Raw genomic sequence first — 24,028 nt, 5'->3', positions numbered from 1 at the left:
TTCATCGTATCATTTGCAGATATTTTCTCTTGTTCAGTAGGTTGTCATTTTGTTGATGGTTTCCTTTGCTGTGCAGAGGTTTTTAGGTTTAATTAGGCCTCCTTTGTTTCTTTTTGCTTTTGTTTCCTTTGCTTTAGAGACAGAAAATATTGCTACAATTTATGTCAGAGAGTGTTCTGCCTATGTTTTCTTCTAGGAGTTTTAAGGTTTCCAGTCGTACGTTTAGGTGTTTAATCCATTTTGAGTTTATTTTTTTATATGCTCTTAGAGAATGAATGTTCTAATTTCATTCTTCTACATGTAGCTGTCCGGTTTTCCCAGCACCAGTTATTGAAGAGACTGTCTTTTCTGCATTGTATATTCTTGCCTCCTTTGTCATAGATTAATTGACCATAAGTGCTTGGGCTTATTTCTGGGCTCTCTACTCTGTTCCATTGATCTATACATCTGTTTTGTGCAAATACCATGCTGTTTTGGTTACCGTACAGTATAGTTTGAAGTCAGGAAGCATGATTCCTCCAGCTCTGTTATTCTTTCTCAAGTGTTTTGGCCATTTGGCATCTTTTGTATTTCCATACAAAATTTAAAATTATTTGTTCTAGTTCTGTGAAAAATGCCCTTGGCATTTTGATACGTTTTTTAAATTGTGAAACCTATATGTATAGAAGAATGTTTAAAAACATGTAAAACTGTCACTATTTGCAGATGACATGATATTACAGATAGAAAATCCTAAAGACTCCAGCAATAAAACTGTTAGAACCAGTAAACTCAGTAAAATTGCAGGATACAAAATCAGTATACAAAAGTCTGTTGCCTTTCTGTGTACTCATAATGAACAATCAGAAAGTGAAATTAAGAAAACAATCTCAGGACTTCCCCGGTGGCACAGTGGTTAAGAATCCGCCTGCCAATGCAGGGGACACGGGTTTGAGCCCTGGTCTGGGAAGATCCCACATGCCGCGGAGCAACTAAGCCTGTGCGCCACAACTACTGAGCCTGTGCTCTAGAACCCATGAGCCACAACTACTGAAGCCTGTGTGCTCTAGGGCCTGTGTGCTGCAACTACTGAAGCCTGCACGCCTACAGCCTGTGCTCTGCAACAAGAGAAGCCACTGCAATGAGAAGCCCGCGCACCGCAACGAAGAATAGTCCCCGCTCACCGCAACTAGAGAAAGCCCGCATGCAGCAACAAAGAAGACCCAACGCAGCAAAAAAAAAAAAAAAAAAAGAAAAGAAAACAATCTCATTTACAGCTGTCTCAAGAGGAATAAAATACCTGGGGATAAGTTTAACCAAGGGGGTGAAAGACCTGTACACTGACAACTGTGAGACATTGATGACAGAAACTGAAGAAGACACAAATAAGTAGAAAGCTATTCTGTGCTCATGGATTGGAAGAATTAATATTGTTAAAATTTCCATACTACCCAAAGCAATCTCCAGATTCAGTGCAATCCCTATCAAAATTCCAATGGCTTTTTTCACAGAAATAGGGCAAACAGTCCTAAAATGTGTATGGAACCACAAAGACCCTGAAAAGACAAAGCAGTCCTGGAAAAGAACAAGGCTGGAAACATCACGCTTCCTGATTTCAAACTACTATACAAAGTTATAGTAATCAAAATAACATGATGTTGGCAGAAATACAGTCACATAGATCATTGGAACAGAATAGAATGCCCAGAATTAAACCCACACACATACGATCAATTAATTTTATGACAGAGGAGCCAGGAATACACAGTGGAGAAAGACAGTCTCTTCAATAAATGGTGTTGGGAGAACTGGACAGCTACATGCAAAAGAATGAAACTGGACCCCTGTCTTACACCATTCACAAAAACTAACTCAAAATGGAGTAAAGATTTGAACGTAAGACCTGAAACCATAAAACTCCTAGAAGAAAACATAGGTGGTAAGCTCCCTGACATAGGTGTGGTAAGCTCCCTGACATAGGTCTTAGGGATGAGTTTTTGAATCTGACACCAAAAGCAAAAATAAACAAGTGGGATTACATCAAACTAAAAATTTCTGCACAGCAAACGGTCAACAAAATGAAAAGTCCACCTACTGAATGGGAGAATATAGTTGCAAATCATATATCTAATAAAGGGTTAATATTCAAAATATATAGAGAGCTCAATAGCAAAAAATCTGCTTAAAAAAATGAGCAGAATATCTGACAAGACATTTTCCCAAAAAAGACATAGAAATGGCCAACAGGTACGTGAAAAGATGCCCAACATCACTAATCCTCAGGGAAATGCAGATCAAAACCACAATGAGGTACCACCTCACAGTGGTCAGAATGGCCATCATCCAAAAGTCTACAAACACCAAATGCTGGAGAGGGTGTGGAGAAAAGGGAACCCTCGTGCACTGCTGATGGGAATGTAAATTCGTGTAGCCACTGTGGAAAATAGTGTGGAGGTTCCTCAAAAAATTAAAAATAGAGCTACCAGACCATCCAGCAATTCCACTCCTGGGTATTTATCCGAAGAAAATGAAAACACTAATTTGAGAAGATTTATGCACCCCCATGTTCATTGCAGCATTATTTGTAATAGCCAAGACATGGAAGCAACCTAAGTGCCTAGTGAGAGATGAATGGATATAGAAGATCTGACACACACACACACACACACACACACACTCGAATATTACTCAGCCATAAAAAAGAAGGAAATCTTGCCATTTGTGACAACATGGTTGGACCTAGAGGGCATTATGCTAAGTAAAATAAGTCAGACAGAATAAGACAAATATTGTATGATCTCACTTACATATGAAATTGTAAACAACAACAACAAACAAACAAGCTCATAGATACAGAGAACAGATTGGTGGTTGCCAAAGCCAGGGACTGGGGGCTCAGAGCAATGAGTGAAGGGGATCAAAAGCTACAAACTTTAAGTTATAAAAGAAGTAAGTCCTGGTGATGTAATGCACAGCATGATGACTACAGTTAGTAACACTGTATCCTAGATATGGAAGTTGCTGAGCAAGTAGATATTAAAAGTTCTTATCACAAGGCGAAACATTTTGTAAGCAGGCGTGGTGCCTGGTGTTAACTAGGCCTGCAGTGATGCTTTTGTAACGTGTGCAAACAGCGAATTGTTACGTTGCACACCTGAAACTGATACAGTGTACGTCAGTTATACCTCAATTTGAAAACCCTAAAGTGTGTAAAGTTTGTAGAATAATAATAGTAACAGAGGTTCCTGCATATTGATCACCTAGGTTTAGAAATTGAGTGTTATCAGTATTTTAGATCCGCCCTGCCCTAAGTTAATCCTTCTTCTGACTTTGATGTTACTTGTTCCCTTGCTTTGCTTTTTTGCTTCATTCTCTGTATATTGGTATGTACCCTAATCGGTGTGCTCTTGGTTTTGGAAAGCAGCTGTTAGGCATAGACACGGCCAGGTAAGGTTGGGTCAGTGTTTTCACTGTCAGGTAAAGGATCCTGGGAAACTCTGCTGAACAGAGACTGGCTTCAGCTTCTCCGAGAGGACAGGAGCCTGGTCCAAGGAATTAGGTTGACAAAGTCCATCGTTAGTCCTGGGAAGCAGAGCTCTCTAGAAATGTGTGAAGTGGACCCACAACTGACATCTGGGAGAAATACCGTCCAAGAATGTGGACTACCCTTTAGTTTCTGCTTCTCAGACCCCAGTGGCCTGACTTGAGTGTCAGGAGCAGGTCAGAGCAGAATTCTCTTGTGGGGTCAGCGAGTGCAGTCGGCAGTCCAGGCTGAACCTGGGCTGGCGGGCGGCGTCACGCGGGGGTCGTTGGGCCTGGCTCCTCTGGGTCTGTCGGGGTGGAGAGCCCCTCTCCACCCAACTCGCCTACCCTGTCCGACCCGACCCTGCGCCCGCGCTCCCCCCTCCGTCTTGTCGGGCCTTGTTCCCTTTCCCCTGTTGCCGTCTTTCTCGGACGCTCAGGTTTGCTGGACTACATTCCGGGTGGCTTTGAGAAATGATGCCCGAGGGAACTGTGTTCGAGGGCTTGCGTGTTGAGTGATGTAAGTACAAGTTCGGGTGCTTCCATCCTGCAAGCTCATGAACTGTTCTGGAGAGCTTTCCTTGGGGATCGTGGATTTGGAGTATCATTTGGTCATGTCATTTCCTCCTCGCTACTTCAAGTGGTTTTGGCATCTAAGATACAAGCTACTGTAGCCAGCCTGGGACTCTGACCCCAGCCCCCCCTTCTGCGGTCTGGCCGCACATCGCTCTTCCAGGGGAGCCTTGGCCCCTCGCTCCGACGCCTGCGCTCCGTCCGCCTTCGTGGCCCACAGCGCGATGCCCTTCAGTGTCAGTGTCACATCTGGGTGTTGTGGCAGACACGTGGAGCTTGTGGGTCCCCTTCTAGGATTCAAATTTTAAAAATTAGGGTGATATTCCTCCCGAACCAAACAGCGGTGTGCGGTCTTGTTCTGAGCCCTGCCCCACCCTCCAGCACCTGCTGGTTCCCCACTCCGGTTCTGTGCCAGGAAATCACCACCTCTCGGAGGTGGAGCAGTGACCCTGCACTTGGTCACACGGCTGGAACGCCCACGAGCCTTAGTGCCCCTGCCTGGCCTTGTGCGCTTAATCATTCACTGTCCTGTGTCACTGAGGAACAGATTTTCGAGGGAGAGGCTGGCCTATGCCTGTGGCCCACCCATGAGTGTGACATCAGTGGATGGTCCACAGACACTGGTGGGCCAGGTAGTTGCTCACATGTGACGGATATGCTTGTAAAAGGCCCCGAGATGACTGCTGATGTTAACTTACTTTTGGATAGGTAGAGAGCTTTTAAAATTCCTTTATTTAAAAAAAATGTGAACGTAGTACCAGGTCTTCTTTTCTGCTGCATGTAATTTTGATGAGGTGTGTGGAGTGTGGTCAGAACAGTGGCTTTAGGTTTTAGGTTATGTGCTGTGAGCAGGTCCACAGGTGGAGGAGGGTGCTTGTAATAGTAAAAAGCCCGTGCCTCTTGGGTCTGTTTTTGACCAGGTTTTCTTCTTGCAGAAGTGTTTTAGGTTGTTTTATGTTTTAAAACATTTGAGGCATTTTTAAAGACAAATTTCATTAAGGTATGTATTCTTTAATAACATAAGTTTTTCCCTTCATTGTTTCTGTTTTGTTGTCTTCTCAGATAAGCCTCAATATTCTTTATTTTGCAGGGAAGAAGAGTCTCTGGTAGAACAGTTCGTGTTTGAAGCCTTGGTGACATACGTGGAAAGCCTGGCCTTAGCACATGCGGATGAGAGGTCCTTGGGTAGGTCCCATTCGGGCTTTCTGTGTGTGTAGGGAGCCTGTCCCCGCAGGGGCCTAGGTCACCCCCTCGTAAGGTGCTGTCTTCTCCTCACATCCCTGTTTCAGGGGATAAGTGAAGGGGAGGTGGCGCCCTCTGCTGCCTCAGACCCGCTTGGTACAAGAGGCTTCAGTGCCTCCTCTACGACTCGCCGTGTCCCCCGGCGTCCACTCAGCTTGACCAACTGGTTGGTCAGGGATCCTGGCCAGGGCACATGGGCAGCCCTGCTGTGAAGCTCCACTGAAAGCGCACGGCTGGCACGAGCTAAAGAAAGCTGGCCCTTGTCTCTGAATTCACTAATGACAGCTAGAAGGTAGAAAGTAGGTTTCCTTACAAGATTGTAATAAGGCTGTTTTGACAGTAATTAAGACGTTGTTTAAAAATACTAAGTCAGAAATAGGCTGAAGTGGCAAAGAGAGTAATAAATGATCGTCTTTGCAGTTAAGTTCTGTCCGGAAGCTGTCAGGACCATCCAGGAGTTCTGGGGCTGGAAGACTTCTCGGGGATCTCCCCGCTCAGTCTGCATGGGGGTCTGGCCCGGGGCGCGTGGACCCTGGTGTGGCTCTCACAGCGAGTGCTGTGGAGACCCCCTCCCCCTCTCACTTGCCAGATGGTGGTGTCTCATTTTTTGACAGATTGAAGCTCTGTTGTCCTCCCTGGTGACAGCCCTACCAATGAGCAAGAACACTTACAGTTCAGTCCCGCCGTCAGCCGCCATTAGCTTCAGAGCGCCTTACCTTGACATACATAGGTGAATTTTCTCAGCAAGTGAAATTTCACTCTTTTAAAATCACTGCCATAGTTAAAAAGCGTAGATGAAATTTCACTCTTTTAAAAATCACTGCCATAGTTAAAAAGCGTAGAAAGAAAACTTCCTTGGTAACAGAGGTCAAAATAGGCTGTGTGAGGCCCCTTTCCCGAATAACCCTAGATGCCTGTAGATGGTTTTACTATTTTATTTCTCTTCTCCTCCTGCAGTGGCTGTATTATTAACTATAATATAGTTTAACCTACATGAGAAAAGTGTGGGTCAAGGAACTGACCCCCTGAAATAATAGCCTTCAGTGGGGTGCACGGGCTGTGTCCTGCTTTGTGGGTTTTGTAATACCTGCAGAGCCCTTCCATCCCAGACCTGTACACAAGGCTGTGCTTTGCTCTGCTGTCCTGCAGTCTTAAACATGGGTTTTGTTTTTGGATGTGCAGTGTTGTATTTTGAGGGATGAAAAATACTCCTTTGTAAAATCACCTTTTTAATTACAAAGCTAGGCCGATAAGCCTGTAGTGCTACTTTGCTAATGCTGATCAGCTGTAGATCTCCTTCAGCAATCTCTGTTTGTGTTGAGAGCAGGTACAGTTCAGCAATGCTGCGATGCTATCGATCACCTGGGGCGCATCGTCGAGAAGAAGCACGTTTCTTTAAACAAAGCAAAAAAGCGACGCTGTCCCCGGTAGGTGATGTTGCTTCCTTTTTCTTTTTCTTTCCCCCGAACATAAAACTAATTCTCAGCACAGGAGGATCTAGGAGGAATTTGTGAAAGTACAAAGAGTCAATTTTCCAAAGTAACTTGAAAGCTTTATGTTTGAAAGTGCTTTATTTAAGGTGTCATCTTGGTTGGGATAGTGGATACAATTTGAAAATCACTTTTGTAACTGAGACATTTGTCTGCACTAATTTTGAATACGAATTTGGTGTGGAATTATTTGCTTGGAATATGCATGAGCTGTTTGTTATGGAGTAGGTTTGAAATGTAAGAACTAAAATATTGAAATGGTAGGATTTTGACAGAATGAGGTTACAGATTATGAAATGAAGCCACTCAAAACCAAGGCTGGCTTATTGCCCAGTGGTTTCCAGTCTTTGCTCCCATTTCCATCCCGGCAAGGTCTCTTTCTCAGACGGGGTGCGGGTGTGCCATGCCTCTTCCCCCAGGTCTGTGCAGGGGTCTGGGGGCTCTGGTGTCTGCTGGCGCCCACCACTCTGCAGAAGCATAACCTGTAGACTGGACATTAATACTCCCTCTGTGGTTTTAAAATTGATTCTTCCAGATTCTGCCACTGAGTATGACATCTCTCCAGGTCACTCATGCTCACGCTTGAGCAGTAGAATTACCTTGAGGTCTGGTTACATACAGCACAGGTCGCTGGGCCTTGCTGTGGAATTGGCTTCAGTAGGTTTAGGGTGGGGCTGAGAATTTGCCTTTCTGCCAAGCTAATACTGATGCAGCTGGTCCAGGGACCACAATTTGAGAAGCACTGCTTCAGATCTTAAACCCCCTTTCGTTTTAAAGTGCATTGAAAAGGAAACATGAAAATACTTGGTGCTGATCTTTTAAGAAATGCTTTTTAATTTTTCCCTCAATTAAAAAAATAAAAGGTAAGCAGCATTTAGGACCTATTTTGCCTGTGACATTTCAATTGTATTCTAATGATAATACACTAAAAATAAATCGAATGCCTTTAAGTATGGTTTCTACATGTATCAGGGTAGCAAAATTGAATTTATGGTTTTTAGACTCTGGGATCAGCTAAATGCTGAATGTTGGGGTGTGAATATTAAATACAGTGTATTCTCCATGCAGAGGCTTTCCACCTACGGCATCCTTGTGTTTATCGGACGTGGTCCAGTGGCTTTTCGCGAATTGTGGGAGGCCCCAGACAGAATGTCGACACAAATCCATAGAACTCTTTTATAAATTTGTTCCTTTGTTGCCAGGTATGATGGTCTTTATGCCCTATAAATGACTTTTGCCAGTAGTTTAGAGATGCACTTATATAAAACATGATATTTCCATTATTTAGATAAATGTAACATGTTCTAATAAATACAAAAAATAAGTACGTTCTAATAAATACAAAGAATAAGTACAAAAAATAATCATTACAGATCGTTTGTAAGAGAGGTGATAAATTATGGCTGTACATTTCTCACAGATTTATAGAAGGAAAGAAAAAAATGCTGTTTTGATGTTAGTCAGACGCCACAGGAGAGGTAAACTTAGAATTTCCAGTACCTTTTATTCCACAGCATCTTTGCTTTTCTGTCCCACCTCAAAGAAAGAAGGGAGGATTGGATGACCATAGTAGTTAACATGATATTCAGTTAAGGTTAGAAATCTTATTAATAGTTAATGAAGTGGGACTTCCCTGGTGGCGCAGTGGTTAAGAATCTGCCTGCCAGTGCAGGGGACTCGGGTTCGAGCCCTGGTCTGGGAAGATCCCACATGCCGCGGAGCAACTAAGCCCGTGTGCCACAACTACCGAGCCTGCACTCTAGAGCCCGCGAGTCACAACTACTGAGCCCGTGTGCCACAACTACTGCGCTTGTGCTCTAGAGCTAGCAAGCCACAACTACTGAAGCCTGCGCGCCTAGAGCCCATGCTCCGCAACAAGAGAAGCCACTGCAATGAGAAGCCCGTGCACCACAACGAAGAGTAGCCCCCGCTCGCCGCAACTAGAGAAAGCCACGTGCAGCAACAAAGGCTCAACTTAGCCAAATATAAATTAAAAAAAACACACTTATATAAAAAAAAAAGTTAATGAAGTAATGCAGTTGTTTTATTTCGACCTGTAATTAATAAGGAATTGCCAGACTCCTAAGTCTGAATGATCTCAGATCATTTGGTATTAAAGGAAAGCGATGGACCTATGCTTTTCAGTAGTTACTGTACTAAACCATTAAACTGTACTTAAGAGACTTGAGATAATTTCTAAATTTCTCAGGAATAAATGTATTGGTAGCTCAGGCGTGGGCTTCGGTAGCTGAGGCATGGGGAAGCTGTGCCCCAGGACAGACTCAGGCCCTGGCTCCCCTTCACGTACACCGGGCACTAGTCCAGAACCAGGACATGCTGTGGCGTGGGCATCTGGGTGAGGAGGTGCCAGTGCACCACGGATCGTGCGCTGGTTCTCTTCAGCACGTGGCATGGAGGACCTCTGTGGGGCTGCTTCAGGGACAAGGGGTGGAAGTGACTCTGTGTCATTCTGAGACTTAGAAGGATTCCGCATTTGTTATACTCGAATATAATGTATACTGCGGAGTACGTTATGTTAAATACTATATATTTTACGTACTGTATGTTGTGATTGTATTCATACTGTTCCTTACGTATGCTATATAAATACATAGTATGTAATTATCTACTATACTATCATTTTATGTATATGGTAGAAATGTATATTTGTATTTTTTAATTTAGAGAATTGTTTTAAAAACATTATTAGTATTTTATATATGCTTACTGCTTTTAGTTAACAAGTTTGTTTTACATGTTGTCATTCTCACAACGAAGTCAGTGAAGAGTGGATGGGATGGAGGGCAGGGCATCTTCTCCTTATTTTTAAAGGAAACTGAGGCCCACACTCTTCTGAGGTAGGACTGCTTGCTGCAGGCCCTGCGATTTCCAGCGGCATCAGCTCGGCTGATCCCAGACATTTCCACTGCTCTTCTTCCTAACTGCCTGCTACAGGGACCTCGTATACTTTCAGTGAAATAACAGCGCTCTACCTCTCAGAATGGTCTTTGTTATAAGCACAGGATGCTGAGTACTGGTGAACGTTGCCCTGCTACCACCATGACTCACCTCTTTTGTGGCTTCCAGTGGGGTGTTTGCCCTCTTCTTTATCTTTGCCCCTGTGATTTTTAAGGTCCTGTGTCCTGCAGTAGTGCCCTGTGCGTGGTCGGGCCGGTATGTGGACACCCAGATCCATGGGACGTAATGACAGGCGCAGGTTTGGCCCCGCTGCGTGTCAGGGCCTCCCGAGGCCGACACCGGGGAGTCGGGGCGGGTTGGGTGGAGAGGCAGAGAGACGGAGACCACCTCACGGTGGGGAGGGCCCCCCAGGGTCCCCCCTGCCCCCCTCCCCACCCCCCGCCCCCACCAATCCTCGACCTGTCTTGCTTCCCTCTAGACCTGTCTTCCCGGGTCCTTCCTTTCTGCACGTCCTCTTCTGCCGCTCTTAGCTAGCACTCGATGTAGAATTTAAATATAGTATTCTTCACTCATGGTTACGGTTTTATTCATTTCTTCTTAGTGAAAATAATGGAATGTTTAATATTTCTTCCTAAGACAAACCCTGAAAACATGGTACTAATCTTTCACTTATATAGCTTGTGAGAAGTATTTTTTGACACAGTAAAAAAAAACGTTTCTTCTTTTTTTCTTTTTTTATAAATTTATTCATTTATTTATTTTATTTTTGGCTGCACTGGGTCTTCGTTGCTGCGCGCGGGCTTTCTCTAGTTGTGGTGAGTGGGGGCTACTCTTTGTTGCTGTGCACGGGCTTCTCATTGCGGTGGCTTCTCCTGTTGCGGAGCACGGGCTCTAGGCACATGGGCTTCAGTAGTTGTGGCTCGTGGGCTCTAGGCGCACGGGCTTCAGTAGTTGTGGCGCACGGGCTTAGTTGCTCCGCAGCACGTGGGATCTTCCCGGACCAGGGCTCGAACCCGCGTCCCCTGCATCGGCAGGCGGATTCTTAACCACTGCGCCACCAGGGAAGTCCCCAGTTCTTCTTTTGCATCAGAAATATATTACTGTTTTGGATTCTTCTGTACCTTCATTAGAGTTAGAATGACTTGACCTTTTTACAGCCACTGATTTCAGAGCATACAAAATACACTTTAATGTTTTTTTCTTTAATTTAGAAAATGATTAATACCTAAAAGAAAAATATCTTTTCAAAAGCAGATCATTTGACTCTCTTATTTAATAAGCACGGCACTTGCCATGTGGTAGATGCTATTCTAAGCACTTTTTCAGATGTTACCTGCTTCGGTTTCACTTCGCCTTGGTGACAACCTCAGAGGTAGATACTGTGTGCGTCTCACTGCGGACGAGGAAGCAGGCTGGCGAGGCCTGGTCCCCGCGGCCGCTGGTAGCACAGGCAGAGGGGCTGGAGTGTCTGACTGCTCTGTGTTTATTCCTTAAAAAAAGCAATAATGACTTTCAGGAAGAAAGGCAGGAGAAAGAGTGTGAAGTTTATAGGTATTCAAATGGTATCCGACTATGTTAATAATGTTTAAAGAGACTGAAGAGAATGGCTTTTGGTGGAAATACCTTCTTGACAGTAAGTACAGTGAGCAAGTTGTAAGTGCTGCGGTTAAAATAAGATTATCCTGGATCATTTTGGAATTTCAGTGCACTGGTAGGTCGTTTATGTGGGACATTTTGAAATATGGTGATATTGCCCGTCTTGTTCTGGTCTGATTACATTTTTAACATACCAGACTTTTAATTTTTGTTTTTTATTATTGGGTGATGCTGTTTTTAATTAGGTACAGTGATTAGATCAAGTGATTTTTAACTACATGAAAGTGATTTATATGTGTGTTTTAATGTTATTTCTCTTTTAAGGCAACAAATGCCCTTCCCTGTGGCTGAGAGACCTGGTCCAGAAGGAAGGCGTTTCCGTCCTCGTAAGCGCGTTTGAGGGGGGAGGCGCCTGCAGTCCGCCCGCCGGCATCCTCGCCCAGCCCACCCTCCTCCAGCCACACGGGCCGTTCAGCCTGCGTGCCGCGCTGCAGTGGATGGACGCGCTGCTGGCCGCGCTGGAGTGCTACAACACCTTCCTGGGCGCAGGGACGCTGGGTGCCGCCCAGCTCCTGGGTGGGTGGAGCCTCCCTGGGCCAGCACCGTGGGGCTCTGCCCGGGACCATGCCGGGGCCAAGATGGGTGGGGTTTTGGTTGGACAGGATCACAGGGTGTCATTTCTTCAGCTCTGCCTGCGTCTCCGAGCTCACAGTGAGGGTGGGGGGACTCCCTGCCCGGAGTCTGTGCTGCTTCCTTGCCCTGTTCACAGGTTCTCAGTGACCCTTACGTAAAGTAAGGGTCACTGAGAAAACCTTCTGAGGTTTTCCTGAGGCCCTCTGATCCTGTGCCACGTCTCTGTGTAGTGGCTCTTTAGTTTTCTTGCATCTTTCTGTCCCTGGAGCTTCTCTGTTGTAGTGCAGTAGTGACGGTGTTGTTTGCAAAGGACGTCAGGCGGGTGGGATGTGAGTGCTGGGCAGGCTCTGTCCCCCCGGGGACCCCGGTGGCCCACGCGGACAGGCGCTGGCTCTGGGAGTGGCGTCCCCCGGGAAGGAGCGCCTGGAGCCGGCTGTCGCCTGACGGCTGCGCTCTCTGCTTCAAGGTTCTCGGAGCGGCTGGTTGAGTCTTCTGGCGGTTCTCCTGGATGCCCTCCCATGGGCGTAGCCTCAGACTTGCCCTCAGAACGGGATGTGCTCTTAACATGATGGTTTGTGTGGGGTGGGGGTGGGGTGCTCCATTCCAGCTGGGGCGGCGTCTGACCAGAGGGCCTGCCGTTCTCTCCGCAGGCCTGTCAGAGGTGACGGGGTTGGGAGGAGTCAGACACGGCCCCTGGCCTGCTGGGTTCAGGGTACCTGGCGTTTGAGAATGCAGTTCTGAACACATTTTCTCCCAATTCTTTAAATACATAATGACCTGTCAGTTGGCAGTTTGATCGCCTTCCTTAAATCTAAGGAGAACAAAGACCTGGAAGCCATCACCCTAGAGAACCTAACCAGCCTCCACCTTTGTTCACTCCCTTGGCTTGTGCACCGTTGTTGTCACATGTCCCCTGCCTTTACCTCAGAACGGTGAGCTGTGCTCGGATTGCGGAGCGGAGAACAGCGTGTCCGTCCTTTGTGTGGCGGAGCGTGTCTCACACTCGCGAGTTTGGGGAGAAACCCATTTGGGAGTTGATCAGAAATTGATCCCATAAAACGCCAGTCACAGCCTCCGGCTTAAAGGCCACTGCCATGGCGTGTCTCTCCGTTGCCCTCTGAAGGACATTTAGGTTGTTTCTATTTTTTTATTATTAAAAACAATGCTAAAATTAACATCCTCAAAGCACATCTTTGCAATTCTGCCATTATTTCCCGAGGATAAAATTTCAGTGCTGGATCAAAGCATATGAGCTTTTAAACCTTTGATAGAAATTGGTGTGCACGTTTTTTTAAGCTTTTAGTATGATTTGGCAAATAGCCCTTCAAAAAGATCATGTTAATTTATGGTCCCACAGTAGTGTTTGAGAGCCAAGACCTAACCTTCCGTAGGTGTGTTCTTACTGTACGAGTCTGCAGTTGAGTTCTGTTCGGGTGGTGTTTTGAGATGAGAAGAAATAAGTGCCGTTTTATTCGGCTTTTATTAAAACCTTTAAAATTTTGACTGAAAGTATATCACACCTGTACTTAAAGACAGAACTTTACATTAATCTTAGTGGGTTTAGAAGGAAGCGTATGTTAACATTTTAATACAATTTTTTCTAGGTGCTGAAACACAGTCTTCACTTTGGAAAGCAGTGGCTTTCTTCTTAGAAAGCATTGCTCTGCATGATATTACGGCTGCAGAAAAGTGCTTTGGTGCCGGGGCCGCAGGTGACAGACCCAGCCCACAGGAGGGAGAAAGATACAATTACAGCAAATGCACGGTGGTGGTCCGGGTCCTGGAGTTCTCCACAACGCTGCTTGGCACCTCCCCTGACAGCTGGAAGGTAGGCCCGCCCGCTGCCCTGGTCAAGGGGCCTGTGCTTGGCTACCCGCTATGGTGGTTCTGGCCTTCTTAGAACTTTCCCTTGCTATAGGAGTTGTCTCTTCTTGAAAGTAATGATAAAACTCTGCGTGTACTTCAGATTCTCACTGTGCAAATAAAAGACACAGTTTTTCTAGATGTTTATTGGCTACTGTGTTTTATGCTGTGATCAAGCATCTGCCTGACGAAATGCGCATCAGCCGACATCTGTAAATGTGTCTGTGAGGCTGAGACCCGCACCCCCTCAGTGCCTGCTCAGCGCCTACTGTGCGCCAGGCCCCGCCTCTGCCAGGGCTGGAAGCGCAAGGCGCCGCCCTGTGAAGGCTTCTGGGGCACCTCCGGGCCGCCTGTCCACGTGTGGTCCACGGTTGCTCTCCCGCCGTGATGGCAGTCAGGTCCACGCGGCGGAGACCTGGGGACCGCAGAGCCTGAACTGTGTGCTGCCTGAGCCCCGCCCCATCCCTCCCGCTTGCTGGGCCGTCCACTGCGGTGAACGCCCCGACGCTGACCGATGGGTGTGTCTGTGCAGCTCCTCGGGAAGGATTCGTGCAGCGCAGACCTTACGAAGCTCCTGGTGAGAACTCTGTGTGCGCCCTCGAGCGTGGGCTTCAACGTCGGGGACTTCCTGGTGATGGACCACCTCCCCAGTGTGTGCGTGGGCCTGCTGAGGGCCCTGAAGACGTCCCCGCACCGCGCTGCGCTGGAGGCGTGCCTCAGGGAGGAGGTCACGGCATGGAGGTGGGGCTTCCGGGGCGGCCTCGGGGCGGGGTGGGGGTGAGGGCAGGGCGCAGAGGCCCCTCCACGGCTTAGCCCTCAGGGCAGCAGGCGGCCTGCGGGTGGCCCCGAGACGTCCCTGCGGCGCTGGCACGCACCCTAGTTTGCTTAACCGGGGTTTGCTGTCCAGGACCTGGCGGTGGACTGGGGCACCGGGAAGCTAGTAAATGCATTGCAGCAGGACGCACACCGTCTTCAGTGTCCTGGAACGTCGTGAGGCCGGCACTCACCTGGTTTCCTTTTGTTTTCCCTGCACGGCCAGCATTGAGGAGCTCTGCACTGTTGACCTTTATGGCCTGGACGCTCACGTTCATAGGGCCAAGCTGGCGTCTGTCGTGTCGGCTTGCAAGCAGCTTCACAGGGCTGGCTTTCTGCATGTTGTAGCACCATCGCAGGTAACCGTGCCAGTTTGTTTTACATTTCTCTTAGCTCATTATGCCAGTTTGTCGATTTATTTATAGCCTTTTTAAAATATCCCTTATGTACAGAGCATGCCGAGATAGGAATTAGAGAGATACTTGCTCCAGACTTGGCAGTGTTGCCTAGAGTGTAAATATGACAGTAAGTGTAAAAGTTTATAAATGTAAAATGAAAATAAAGGACACTTGAATATTTCCAGCACCTTCTGAAGACCTTTAGGCACTAACTGCTATTGTGCCTGTGTGGCCAGGAGCCAGAGGCGAGTGAAAATGTCCCTGACAGTTGGTAGGCAGTGGTCAGTGTTGGTGAACCTGGATTTGTATTAATGGAAGGTGTGAGATTGCGTTTTTCTATGTCATACCTCACTGTTTGGGTATTTCAGTGTTGCTTTACTCTAGTCTGCAGATGAGCAGCATTCTCTCGGCACAAAGCTTCTCTCACTGGTTTATAAAAGCATCGCACCTGGAGTCGAAGGGCAGTGCCTGCCCTCACTGGACCCCAGCTGCAAGCGGCTCGCCAATGGACTTCTGGAGTTGGCCTTTGCTTGTGGAGGACTGGTAGGAAAAACAGCTGCGTGCACGTGTGCTGTCCCAGTGACGTCAGGCGTCACTCACTTGCAGCGTCTCTGAAAACGGGAATTTAGCTGGGTAACTTCTTAGCTGCACAAGGACTTTAACTGATTTACGTGAGATGACTTTCTAAAAGTTTTTTTAAAATTTTTAATATAAAAGGAGTAGAATGACCTTCTTAAGCTGAAGTTTTGTCTATCCCAGTTTACTTCCAAAAGGCCTTCAGGCAGAGAGCAATTTGTGACTGCAAAGCCGACCTGTGTTGACACAGTGGCCTCTGCTTCCCCCATCCTTGGCGACTCTTCAGAGGCTGAGGTGGGAGAGGCCCTGGAGGAGCGTCCCAGACGCCCCACAAAGCGCTCATGGCCTTCTGAGCTGTGCAAGGCTGGCCTCAGACAGTCTCTCTAGCTGTGGTTCCCCCGTCCACCCCCTCCCCTTCTCGGGCCCCTCTGTCCAGTCAGTGCAAACAGCCCTCACCCTTCCTAGACTCTCCCCTCAGAGCAGCAGCCACGAGAGTCTGTGGAACACTGGGAGACACGTGAGTCAGGGGAAGAGTTCTCACCCAAAGCAAAACCTGGAAAGTGGAGCCATGCTGAATGTCTACAGTTAGACCAACCCGGGCCTCCCAGGACCAGGCCCCTGTAGACTCTGTGTTCTCCGCTGTCAGAGTTAACAGCCGCCCAGGGAGTCGTGTGCCACAGCCCTTCTCGTTTCCTCTTTGCAGTGTGAGCACCTGGTGGGTCTTCTCCTGGACACGGCGGTGGTGTCCATGCCATCCTCAGGAGGGTCCCAGAGGAACATCATCAGCTTCTCTCACGGACAGTACTTCTACAGCTTGTTCTCAGAAACAATCAACACTGAACTGTTGAAAAATCTAGATGTTGCTGTATTGGAGCTCATGAAGTCATCTGTGGATAATCCCAAAATGGTAATGGATTTTTCCTTTTAATAAAGTATATTTTCTTTAGTAATGCTTATAAAAGGGTTGCCATATGCCTGAAATAATACAGCAATAAAACAAAGTGAGGGACTTCCCTGCTGGTCCAGTGGTTAAGACTTCGCATTCAGATGCAGGGGGGTACGGGTTCCATCCCTGAAAGGCCAGCCTGCCTTTTCGGCCCCACCGGCCGCGGCTGGTCCTGATGTGCCGCAGTCCTCCCCGGTCACGGCTTCCGTGGTCTCGCGGCTGAGGCCTCACTTCCCACGTGTTCCTGCTCTGGTCCCTTCGCACCCTCAGAGTGAACCTGTGCAGATCAGTATTTGTTTTTAATAAATTTATTTATTTATTTATTTTTGGCTGCGTTGGGTCTTCATTGCTGCACGCGGGCTTTCTCTAGTTGTGGCGAGCGGGGGCTACTCTTTGTTGCGGTGCGCGGGCTTCTCATTGCGGTGGCCTCTCTTGTTGCAGAGCCTGGGCTCTAGGCGCGCGGGCTTCAGTAGTTGTGGTGCGCGGGCTCCGGTAGTTGTGGCACACGGGCTCCAGAGCGCAGGCTGAGTAGTTGTGGCGCGCGGACTTAGTTGCTCCGCGGCATGTGGGATCTTCCCGGACCAGGGCTCGAACCCGTGTCCCCTGCATTGGCAGGCGGATTCTTAACCACTGCGCCAAGGAATTCCAGATGAGTATTTAATGTATAGTTGACTTGTTTGCTAAACACAAAATTTTGAACTTTAACCTGGTCGGTAGACAATCAAAAATTGTTAACTGTTGGAATGATCATTCTAAGGGAGAGGCATAATTTCCTGCTGAGTTAATAAGCTTTTATTCCAAGCAGTGCTAGTTGTCTCTTGTAGGGGAAGATTTTGTGGTAGATTGCACTAGAAATTTGTATTTTTAGAAGTTAGAAATAAAATTGCAGTAGACCCACAACACTCAGGAAATAACAGCATTTCGAGCTTGTAAACTATTCAGACTTAACGGGGACGAAACCATACTCATTTATCTCCACCTCCTCCCTAGATCCCTCTAAAGTGATAGAAGCAAGGTTGTTGTTTGGTTTTTTGTTTTCTTGAAAGCACAGTCTTAAAGGATACAGAAAAGGAGAAAAGACAAGAGTGACAACATTTTGGAAGCTAGAAAGCAAAAGGACAAGCAGTGACAGACTTCAGAGTACGAGAAAGCTGCAGTGGGGCCTTGGTGTGCAGGCGGTGGGATTGGGTGACTGTTAGCCAGCTCCTGCGGGCTCGCCCTGTCCTTGGGGGGCGCAGGAGGCTGGAGGCGCAGACCCTCTTGGCTGGGGGACCCTGGGCGTAGTTAAGGGTAAAGATACCTTTTTTCTAAAGAAACACCTTTAGTGAAGATTAGAATCACAGTATATAACCCAAGTATTTCTTTAAGCAACATAGTGAAGTTTGAAATGCTTTGAACCATAGCAAAAGCACTGTACTACTCCACTGGTGAGAATTCCACTTTGTACTTTTATCCCCACGTTTAACGTTAGTTCCTCAATTCTTCTGATCTTGGTTTCCCACCGATTTTTTTTTGAACAGCCAAAGTGTTTCTGGTGTATGCTGTATTTTTGTGTTTTGCCCATTTTTCTCTTGGGATGTATTTTCTTATTAATTTGTAAAATTTTTGTATACTAAGTGTAGCAGACCTCTGTCTGTCATGTATGCAGAAGGTCCTTTTTCCTACTGACCATTTGTCTTTCTCAGTTGGAGTGTTTATTCCATACAGAAGTATTTGATTTTTTTATAGTTAAAGAAGATACCAGTCTTCTTTTCAGTTGCTCTGTTTTTCATGTCATACTTAGAAAGGCTTTCTCCATCCCAATATTATCTTTAAAATCTATCTGCCCATGTTTTCTCCTGTTACTTTTATAGTTTCTTTTTTAAACAAATGTAAGTAATGCAAACAGCACTGTAGAAATGATATTTTTTCCTAAATAGATATATACTGGACAAACATTCATTCACAAATGCATATTTTCCTCATTAATTCAAGTTTCTAACTTTTTCAGATCCGAATCTATACAAATTTAGGTCGGAGGTTGTTTAATTTGTTACTTACCTATCTATTTTTCAGCCAGTACCACACTTTTAATTTCAGCAATTGTAAGATACACTTTAATATCTGGTAAGGCAGTGTTCCTTCGTAGTTTTTTTGTGTTTTAGAATTCTTAAAGCTATACTTGCACATTTTCTTTAAAGTGAAATTTAGAATCATTTTGCCAAGTTTCCTACAGCCCTCTCCACAACATACAGGGATTTTGAGTGGTGATACAATGTGTATAGAGCATATTTAAACCAAGTTGACCTCTTTAAAAAAAATTAAGCCACGTTTTCTATAGTATGTCTCTCAATTTATTCAAACATTTATTCATGTTCTCAAATCTTTTTGAGAACTATTGTGTATTCATACTATTATGTAGAATGTTATAATTGTATATTGATATTGTATGCTGTATCTTCACTAAATTTTTAGATTAGTTTTAACAGTTTTTTGGTAGAGCCTTGAGGGTTTTCTATGTATCATATCATCTCCAGATAGAGACTGTTTTGCTTTTTCTGAGTGAAAGGATACCTTTTATTTCGTTTTCTTGTCTGACTGCTGTGACTGGAACTTCCAATATTACGTTGAATGCAAGTGGCGAGAGTGGGCATCCTAGTCTTTTCCCTGATCTCAGAGGAAGTGCTCACAGCTTTCCACTACTGAGTATGATGTTAGCTGTGGACTTGTCATATATGGCCTTTATTATGCTGAATATAGATGCAAAAATCCTCAACAAAATACTAGCAAACAGAATCCCTCTATACCCATTTGTTGAGAGTTTTTTATCATGAATGGATGTTGAGTTTCGGCATATGCTTTTTCTGCATCTGTTGAGATGATCAGATGATTTTTATCCTTTATTTTGTTAATGAGGTGTATCACCTTGATTGATTTGCAGATACTGAACCATCCTTGCATACCTGGAATAAATCCCACTTGATCATGGTGTGTGATCCTTTTAATGTATTACTGAATTTGGTTTGCTAATATTTTGTTGAGGATATTTGCATCTGTGTTCCTCAGGGATATTTCCCTGTAATTTTCTTTTCTTGAGGTGTCCTCGTCTGGTTTTGGTATCAGGGTGACGCTGGCCATGTAAAATGAGTTTGAAAGTGCTTCCTCCGTGCCCCCCTCTCCCCACCCCCCCAACTTCTTTGGCAGAATTTGAGAAGGTGTTAGTTCTTCTTTGATTGTTTGGTAGAATTCACTATTGAAGCCATGTGATTCTGGACTTCTGTTTGTTGGGATGTTTTGATTACTGATTCAATCTCCTTACTAGTTCAGATTATTTCTCAATGATTCAGTCTTGGTAGGTTGTATGTTTCTAGGAATTTATTTGTTTCTTCCAGGTTGTCCAGTTTGTTGGTGTATATAATTGTTCCTAGTGGTCTTTTTTATGGTCCTTTGTGATGTAAGGATACCTTCTGGGGAATTAAGTGAAAGCCTGTCCAAGTTCTGAACCTTGAGGCTTTAGGCCATTTTCTTCAGTTTGGCTCTCAGAACACAGTCAGCTAGATATACCCTCAGGCAGGATTTCAGACTGTTCTGAAAAGCCTGAGAGAAATTCAAGATACCGTTATCCCAGCCCAGCCAGATCGGCTTCCAGTGGTCTTCACTGCTGGTGAGCCCCGCCCAGTGCTCACGCATCTGTCAGTTCCTCAGTGGGTCCCGACCACCATGAAGCACCAGGCGCTCGAGGAAAGGGCTTCCGAAAGGACAGGCAGGGAAAAAGCACTAGAAACGGAGATTATTCAGGGAGATGGGGATGTAAAAAGAAACTTCAGAGAGGTGAGAGAAGATACTGTGTCCATGAAACAAGAATCGCTATTGAGAAAGAACATCAGAGAACAAGAAAGAAAATTTGTGAATTAAACATAGGCATCACAAAGAATGCCTATGTGGCATTAAGAATGAAGTGGATTTGGAAGATAAAATTCAGGAACGCTCATGGAGAGTAGAGTAAGGTTACAAATCAGAAAATGGAGAAACGATGAGGAAACTTGGAATCTATCTACAAGGTCCAGCTCCATGGCCTCTGCCCCTGACAGAGGACGAGCCAAGTAGAGGCTTCATGGATAACGTTTCAGGAATGACCATTCTGAGTTCCAGATGGAAAAGGCCGTCGACTGTCCAGTGCATTGTATGGAAACAGCTCCACACGGAGCAGACTTCTTGAAAATTTGAAACCTTGGGGGTTCCCCAGGAGAGAAGATCCTGAAAAGTTTCTATAAGAGAAAAAACCCAAAGGTCTTTCAAAAGGATCAGGAACCTGGATGACGCTTGTCTTTGCAACAGCGGAGTGCAGCCTGGGAGACATTGAGCCAGATTCCTTGCACAGTTTCGGAAAGAATACTTCCCACCTGAGTGGGAGGGATTATTGATTATGAGTGAGAGCCGAGTGCAGGTGTTTCAGGGGTGCCAGGTCCCCGTGGGGTCTGTGTCCTGTGCTCCTCTCGCTGGGAAGCTGCGGGGGGAAGTTCTCCGCCGAGATGGGGCAGAAGCCAGGAAGAAGGAGGGCGCAGGGTCCAGAAAGCTTGCCGGCGAGTCTCCCGGGGGCGGGGGGTGACCTCCACTCAAGACCCGGACCGGTGTCCCTGACCCTCCCGAGACGGCGCCCCAAGGATGGCTCACAGCCTCCCTGATGCGTTTGCACGTCTAGAGGAGACGTAGTGAATTTGGGAGGGTTTGATGACAACAGTGACAGTCATACATTGAGAGAGCTAAGGGGGCCGCTGGGGCACTGTCCCTCTGCCAGGCGAACGTCCACGTACAACTGTCTGTACAGTCGGCCCTCGTGTCCACGGATCCCCCTCCTGCAGCCCGCGCGGCGCTGTACTGCGCGTTTCCACGTTAAGTGCACCCATGCAGTTCAAACCCGAGTTGTTGAAGCGTCAGGTACTTACTTCAGGGAGATCAAAATGTTATGTGAGGAAGGAAATGTGTGCTGGTCCTCAGCTCGGATCATCTGTGAGCGGAGCTACCTGCCACCACGGCAGGAATATTGAATTAACCTAACCGAGTTTAGGAGATCACTGTTGGGAAGGCAGTAGGACAGGAGATGTGCATGTACCTCCCTGTGCCCTTGCGTGCCCGTGTCTGTGTGTCCCTGCGTGCGTGTGCATGTGTGTGTTTCCCGCTGTGTGTCCCTGTGTGCATGTGTGTGTGTGTCCCTGTGTCCCTCTGTACGTGTGCCTGTGTGTGTGTCCATGTATGAGTGCATCTGGTGGTGATGGTGACCAGAGAGAGCTGATTTCCCCTGCCATGGAGAATGGCCCCGACCAAGAAAACAATAGATAGCAGTTTAAGCATTATTTCATAAAGGGGACCACTGTATGCCTTTGTGGGAAAACTTACATGTTAAAGTGCTGTTTTCAGGTATGAGGAGTTGTGAAGTAAACAGCTATTCTAGGAATAGCATCTTCATTTTCCAAGAATAGCTTTGAAAAATGACAGTGAATTCTGTTGCATGTCTGTCAGCCTTGATGGTAAGAGTTTTTCTTGCTTCACCCCGCGCTGTCTCAGGTGAGTGCCGTTCTGAATGGTCTGTTGGATCAGAGCTTCCGGGACCGAGCCAGTCAGAAGCACCAAGGTCTGAAACTGGTGGGTACCATCCTGCAGAGCTGGAGGAGCTTCGGCCCGTGGTGGGCCAGGGACGCTGCCCCGGACAGTAAACTGGCCGTGCTGACCTTACTGGCAAAAATTCTGCAGGTATTTTGAGAGACCTTGGAAATGCAGTTGTGTCTGTTGCTTGCGTCTTTAAAAATTTGATGGAGGTTTCTTGAAAAGCTCATTGGTTTGACAAAAAATAACTTGGACAATTGCTGATTCCCTTATATTTTATACTTTTCTATTATTTTACATGATTATCTTTTATTCTCATTTTCATTTCTTATTCTTTATCTTCTCAGTGTAGCTTTACGTGCATTGTCTTAGCGGATAGTTTTAAAATATTTCAGAACAGGAATTGTTGAAATGCTGTTGGCGCCCAAGAACAAATGTATAGGTCATTTCTGAAATTTAAAAAACTGAAAAAATGTATTAAAGGAAATTAGAGGCATAATGTAGAAATGTGTTTTCATTTTCCCTCCTTTAGATTGATTCATCTGTATCTTTTAATACAAATCACAGTGCATTCCCAGAAGTTTTTACAACATATGTTAGTCTACTTGCTGATCCGAATTTGGGTCTACATTTAAAGGTAAGTGGTTAAAAAGATTTTTTTCAGATTATGTTCTCCATTTTTTTTTCCTGTTCTGTATTTTTGTGTATTTGTGATATTTTCTGTTTTCTTACTATGGGAAATTTCAGACATACTCAGAAGCAGAGGGACCAGCACAGTGACCCCCGGGTACCCGTCACCGGCTTCTGTGGCCCTCAGTCATCTTTCTGTTAATTAATAACAGAAAATATCTTGCTTACTTTTAGGGTCAAGAACTTAACAGATTTTGTAATTTTAAAGTCCTGTAATAATTAGGTTTTACACTCCAGTAAAGTCTGGCCTTCATGAAAGCCATCGTTGTAGTGGAACATGAGGGTATTTCTTTGGAATTTTCTGCTCTGTGTGATTAATCAGGTTTCACATGTCTCAACACGAGGAGGTCTGGGAACCGACCTGCTGCCCAAGGGAGGAAGGAAGCACACTGAGTGCCCTGGAGCCCTGAGTTCCGCAGTCGCCCCGTAGGGTATTCACGATAGTCTTCCCTCACAGAACTCAGGCAGCGCACTTCTAGTACAGGCTGCGTTTGCAGAGGAGATCCACACGCAGAGTCGGGCTGCCCTGTCCTGTGCTCACACGGGACAGCCCTGGCTCAGCCCGCGAGCCCGAGAGTGGAAGCCGAGGGCCGGGACGCGTCCCGCTGGTGGGTTGGATGCCGCCAAGGAGGTGTCCTGAAGTGGGCACGGCGTCCACGCGTGTGGTGCTTGCTCGGCTCCGTCTTCAGAAAGCAGCCGTTGCGCTCGCTGCGCGGAATCCCGAAGCCAGTCTCATGTTGCGCTCGCTCTGCAGGGCCAGGCTGTGACTCTGCTCCCTTTCTTCGCCGATCTCACTGGAGGCCACCTGCAGGAGCTGAAGCACGTTCTCGGGAAGCTCATTGTTTCTAACTTCCCTATGAAGTCTGAAGAGTTTCCCCCGGGGACCCTGCGGTACAACAACTACGCGGACTGTGTGAGGAAGGTTAGTGTTTAGCAGTAGCAACTAAGATTAAGCCCTGCTGGTTCCCTGTTACATTTCTTGGTGAAAAGAAGTAAGTGAAATATTCAGAGTCAGAGAGTGTTCACACTTTAAGGATTCATTTTAACTCATTTTGAAAGCTTGTTGTCTGGAGGCTGATGCGTATCTGAATCCTTTGGGGCTGATTTTTCCCCCATTTAAAAATTGTGGAATATTTTACGTGTAATGTATACGCTTTGAAGAATAATACCGAAGAGAGCTAAGAAATAGAATATCACCTATATGG

The 24,028-nt window shown here is 46.2% G+C and overlaps 1 protein-coding gene across 14 annotated transcripts in view; it reads left to right on the top strand.

Moving 5' to 3' along the window:
* PRKDC (protein kinase, DNA-activated, catalytic subunit) overlaps positions 1-24,028 on the top strand; it is a 151,327-nt gene that overhangs the window by 50,846 nt on the left and 76,453 nt on the right. For 8 of the 14 annotated variants that reach the window (XR_014255729.1, XM_082433898.1, XM_082433901.1 and 5 more), the window contains exons 28-39: positions 5,165-5,259; positions 6,608-6,743; positions 7,875-8,008; positions 11,646-11,897; positions 13,559-13,782; positions 14,350-14,558; positions 14,857-14,989; positions 15,413-15,571; positions 16,308-16,511; positions 22,095-22,280; positions 22,666-22,770; positions 23,578-23,745. Coding sequence is in view for 13 of the 14 variants with exons in the window: in XM_082433898.1 (XP_082290024.1) it covers positions 5,165-5,259; positions 6,608-6,743; positions 7,875-8,008; positions 11,646-11,897; positions 13,559-13,782; positions 14,350-14,558; positions 14,857-14,989; positions 15,413-15,571; positions 16,308-16,511; positions 22,095-22,280; positions 22,666-22,770; positions 23,578-23,745 (2,005 nt within the window). In the remaining variant the exon portion in view is untranslated. The remainder of the gene's footprint in view (positions 1-5,164; positions 5,260-6,607; positions 6,744-7,874; positions 8,009-11,645; positions 11,898-13,558; positions 13,783-14,349; positions 14,559-14,856; positions 14,990-15,412; positions 15,572-16,307; positions 16,512-22,094; positions 22,281-22,665; positions 22,771-23,577; positions 23,746-24,028) is intronic. The other 6 variants (XM_082433897.1, XM_082433904.1, XM_082433896.1 and 3 more) reach the window with 2 other exon arrangements.

Source organism: Balaenoptera physalus (assembly GCF_965194825.1).
Source record: "Balaenoptera physalus genome assembly, chromosome: 17".
Classification (NCBI taxonomy): Eukaryota; Metazoa; Chordata; class Mammalia; order Artiodactyla; family Balaenopteridae; genus Balaenoptera; species Balaenoptera physalus.
Note: the sequence above shows the minus strand (reverse complement) of the source record. Positions and strands in the feature narration are given on the sequence as shown.